General features: G+C 55.2%; 1 protein-coding gene across 1 annotated transcript in view; it reads left to right on the forward strand.

The window, feature by feature from the left end:
• The window catches only part of BMP4 (bone morphogenetic protein 4), a 4,339-nt gene extending 1,815 nt beyond the window's left edge, over positions 1–2,524 (forward strand). Inside the window, exon 3 of the mRNA XM_081921422.1 lies at positions 1,001–2,524. Coding sequence (XP_081777548.1) covers positions 1,001–2,065 — 1,065 coding nt within the window. The 3' untranslated portion in view covers positions 2,066–2,524. The remainder of the gene's footprint in view (positions 1–1,000) is intronic.
• Positions 2,525–3,373: the final 849 nt, after the last annotated feature.

Genomic DNA, 3,373 nt, shown 5'->3' on the forward strand with positions numbered 1-3,373 from the left:
TGACGGAGGGGGTGGGATGTGGAAATAACAGAAGAACGACTTGATTCGAATTTGGCGGATAGCGCAAGAAGCCACCCGACCCCGCAATACACGGACTAGTGGGAATCCAGCGAGGCTGAATTTCACAGTTACTAAATCTACACTTAAATGGAGAGCGTCCGGTGTATTTTTTAAAAGAGAGGCGGGGGGGGGGGAGAGGGAGAGGCGCATGGGTTTAACTCTTCCTGGGACAGTGGGAAGGCCTGTTCTTGAATCCTAAAGGCGTGCTTGCATCCTCCTCGCGGGCAGGGTCCTTTGTGCTGTTGGCTCGATGGCCAGCGCCGTGCACACGGTGGGGCAAAATTTTAAAAAAAGTAACAACGATAGGGCGTGCTCGGAGGGCTGGGACGCACAAATGGTGCCTGAGCAAACAGCTCACTAGGCTTCTACAATGGGGCAGAGAACAGAGTGGGGAGAGGGCGCCAGAGTGTGTGGGCGGAGGATCGAGCCTCTACCAGCAAGATGATCTGAGTTCAAAGCAAAGACTCTCCTAAACTGAGAGCAGTTACCTACGCCCTTTCTTATGCAGGATGATGGCTGTATTGTACTATGAAGGGAATCCTAAGGATTTAAGCTGGGCGGGGGGAATGTTGCACCCTGATAAGTGGGCCAGGAACCGCGGCCTTGCAGCCCGATCACCCGCTGGCCTGGCTTCATTTCTTAGCAAAGCGCGTTTAGGAGCGCAGCAATGCTATCCCCAAGTATGCCTTCTTGCCCGCAGCGCAACTTTTGCGCAAGGCGTCCAAGGATGGGGCTCCTCCTCTAGTCCTCGCGCCGCTTCTATTAGGCAGCAGACACCTCCTGAAAGAGCCTTTCCCCCCCGAGTAAACTGGGCCGGCCAGGGGGTGGCGATAATCCAAAAGGCAAGCGAAATGGACAAAAGTGGGGGGGGGGGTGAGGTTTTACTTTTGGAGGAGATGGAATGGGGTTATTATTCCTCTCCAGCCCGGTGCTTTAGCAGGTGGATCGCGCCCTTCCCGTGACGCTGACCAGCCAGCCACCCAACCCACGGCCATGGCGCGCTCGGTTTTGTCCGGGCTTGCCCAAACCGCGCCGTCTGTTCTGCGCGTCTGTTGCTGTCTCTCCTTCCTCCTGCCAACACCAACCGTCCTGTCTCTCGCTTTCTCCTCCGGTCCCCTTCCCCTCTCCAGAGCACCTCGAGCAAGTCCCGGGGCCCGCCAACCAGCCGGCCCGCCTGCGCTACTTCTTCAACCTGAGCAGCGTGCCGTCGGGCGAGGCCATCTCCTCGGCGGAGCTGCGGCTCTTCCGACAGCAGATCGTCGGCGAGGACGGGGCGTCCTCCTGGGAGAGGGGCTTCCACCGGATCAACATTTACGAGGTGATGAAGCCCCTCCGCCGAGGGGAGGACCTGGCCACCCGCCTGTTGGACACCCGCCTGGTGCACCACAATGTGAGCAGCTGGGAGAGCTTCGACGTGAGCCCCGCCGTTATCCGATGGACCGCAGGCGGCCAGCCCAACCACGGGCTGGCCGTGGAGGTTTTGCCCCTCCACCCCGCGCTACAGACTCACCAGGGCAGCCATGTCCGGATTAGCCGCTCTTTACCTCAAGGGGGCCGCCTGGGGGCCGGAGACTGGGCCCGCCTCCGGCCCCTGCTGGTCACTTTCAGCCACGACGGCCGGGGCCAGTCGCTGCTGACGCGCCGGGCCAAGCGCAGCCCCAAGCACGCGCACCAGCGCGCGCGCAAGAACAAGAAGAACTGCCGCCGCCACGCGCTCTATGTGGATTTCAGCGACGTGGGCTGGAACGACTGGATCGTGGCCCCGCCGGGCTACCAGGCTTTCTACTGCCACGGGGACTGCCCTTTCCCTTTGGCTGACCACCTCAACTCTACCAACCACGCCATCGTGCAGACGCTGGTCAACTCGGTCAACGGTAGCATCCCCAAAGCCTGCTGCGTCCCCACCGAGCTCAGCGCCATCTCTATGCTCTACCTGGACGAGTACGACAAGGTGGTCCTCAAGAATTACCAGGAAATGGTGGTCGAAGGGTGTGGGTGTCGTTAAACGCGAGAAACAGAGAGAGAGAGAATTTTTTTCTTTTTTAAAAAAGTGATAAATCAACTTCTTCCCGGTCCGGTTCTCTCCCTCCGCTCCCTTGTCCTCACCATCCAGCCCGCCCCGTCCATAATTTCCCAGGGATGGAAGTGGCGGGGAAGAGGGGCCGCTTCTCCTTGTCCTCCTCCCAGGTTCCAGAATGGGTTGGCCTTCTGTGCTTTTTTTTTTTCGAAAAAAGAAAAGGAACATCAAGTTATGCCATAAATTCTCTTTCTCGCCTATGCCGCTCACCCAGCGGCACGTGCGCGCCAGCAAAAAGAAAAAAGAAAAAAAATTAATGGAAAAAAAATCCCTTAATCCGTTCACCTTGACCTTATTTATGACTTTACGTGCAAATGTTTTGACAATAATGATCATATATTTTGACAAAATATATTTATAACGACATATTAAAAGATAAAAAATAAAGCGAGTCATTATTTTAAAGGTAAACGCAATATCTTTTATAGTTTTAATTTATTTATATTTTTTTAAAAAATATATATATCATTTATTTCTGTTTTGGGGGGGTATTTTCTTTCCTCTCTTTCTCCCCCCCCCCCCAGTCCGAAAGGTTTTCCCCGCCGCGCTCTCGTTTTCTTTTTGCATTGTCTTAATTGCTAACTCGCTTGCCTGGCTGCAATTTCGGGGGGCAGGACCAGTGGCGTAGCGTGGGGAGTGCAGGGGGGGGGGCCGGCCGCACCGGGCGCAACATCTGGGGGTTAGGGTTAGGGGGCGCAAATCCACGGGTTAGGGGGCACAAATTACTTGCCTTGCCCCGGATGCTGACAACCCACGCTACGCCACTGGGCAGGACTAAGGTTAGATTTCCTATCTTTCCCCACCCACACCCTTATAAATAGGACCTCCGCACCTCTTTGGCATGTCTTAGCATCACTTTGGCACGGTCTTAATGATTGCTCAAAACAAAACAAAAATCCTTCCAGTAGCACCTTAAAGACCAACTAAGTTAGTTCTTGGTATGAGCTTTCGTGTGCATGCACACTTCTTCAGATACACGATTGCTGTGTAAGTTAGGTCTCTGCGTAAAATCTAGTCTCTGGCGCGGGTGGTGGGCTATGCTCTGATTGGGGTTTGCCTTATCTCCCCCCCCCCCGCCTGCCCATTGCGCCTGTGCGCGCTTGTGACACACCTCGAAGTGTTATTGTGGGTTCAAGCCGTCTGACAAACTTCCCACCCGCTCCTCTCCAAAGGCCCCTCTCCCACCAAAGGGCTAAAACGTAATAGAAGTGACTCCCCCCCCCGCCACCTAACGAT

Source organism: Podarcis melisellensis (assembly GCF_964234715.1).
Source record: "Podarcis melisellensis genome assembly, chromosome: 1".
In the NCBI taxonomy this organism is placed as follows: Eukaryota; Metazoa; Chordata; class Lepidosauria; order Squamata; family Lacertidae; genus Podarcis; species Podarcis melisellensis.